This window comes from Branchiostoma belcheri, unplaced genomic scaffold, assembly GCF_001625305.1.
Source record: "Branchiostoma belcheri isolate BF01 breed outbred unplaced genomic scaffold, Haploidv18h27 scaffold129, whole genome shotgun sequence".
Taxonomy (NCBI): domain Eukaryota; kingdom Metazoa; phylum Chordata; class Leptocardii; order Amphioxiformes; family Branchiostomatidae; genus Branchiostoma; species Branchiostoma belcheri.
The window spans coordinates 665,718-666,400 of record NW_017802702.1 but is presented as its reverse complement, the minus strand read 5'-3'; the positions used below and the strand labels follow the sequence as shown (position 1 = coordinate 666,400).

The window sequence follows — 683 nt, the reverse complement described above, 5'->3', positions numbered from 1 at the left end:
TCCGTTGTTCCCCGTCATACAAGGGTTGGACGTCGTGGGGTGTCGTTTGGGTCTAATAGCTGCTCTCCAGCTGCTTCTGTCTAGCGGGTTGGCCTTCTGCAGTTTCAAGCTTTTGATGTTTTCCCTAATACTGTCTACCCATCTCTTTTTTGGGCGGCCACGCGGGTTTCGGCCCTCTACGGGCATTTCTAACTTTTGTGTTTATCTTTTTCCAGGCACACAAGGGAGTGAAGGGTTTTGTGACGAGTTCAGACACAAACCAGGGGATAGAGAATGCCACCATCACAGTGGTGGGTATAGACCACAATGTTACCACAGCCAGTCATGGGGACTTCTGGAGACTGCTGGTACCTGGGACTTACACCATCATTGCCAGTGCACAGGGGTATGATTCTTTTGTATCTGTGTCAAGGTAGTGCTGCATACCTAAACCCAATTTTAGGTTCAGGTCCGGATTCAAGTCCAGAGGTTTAGGTTCAGTTCCGGACTTGAAAGTCTGGACCTAAACCCATAACATATACAAAATTGCATGTTGGCAACCTTGCAATGTTGTCTGGGTGAAACTTTGGCCACATAACATGGAGGCCAGTACTTGACGATGCCCGATGGCAATGTTTTCTTCATTTTGCAGCAAAGATTTTGTAATCTACGGAAGGTTATAGGTGGTTTGGAAAGAAAAGGGG

General features: G+C 47.3%; 1 protein-coding gene across 1 annotated transcript in view; it reads left to right on the top strand.

Moving 5' to 3' along the window:
* LOC109463612 (carboxypeptidase D-like) overlaps nt 1–683 on the top strand; it is a 16,558-nt gene that overhangs the window by 5,496 nt on the left and 10,379 nt on the right. Inside the window, exon 4 of the mRNA XM_019760464.1 lies at nt 216–385. Within this exon, the coding sequence (XP_019616023.1) occupies nt 216–385 (170 nt within the window). The remainder of the gene's footprint in view (nt 1–215; nt 386–683) is intronic.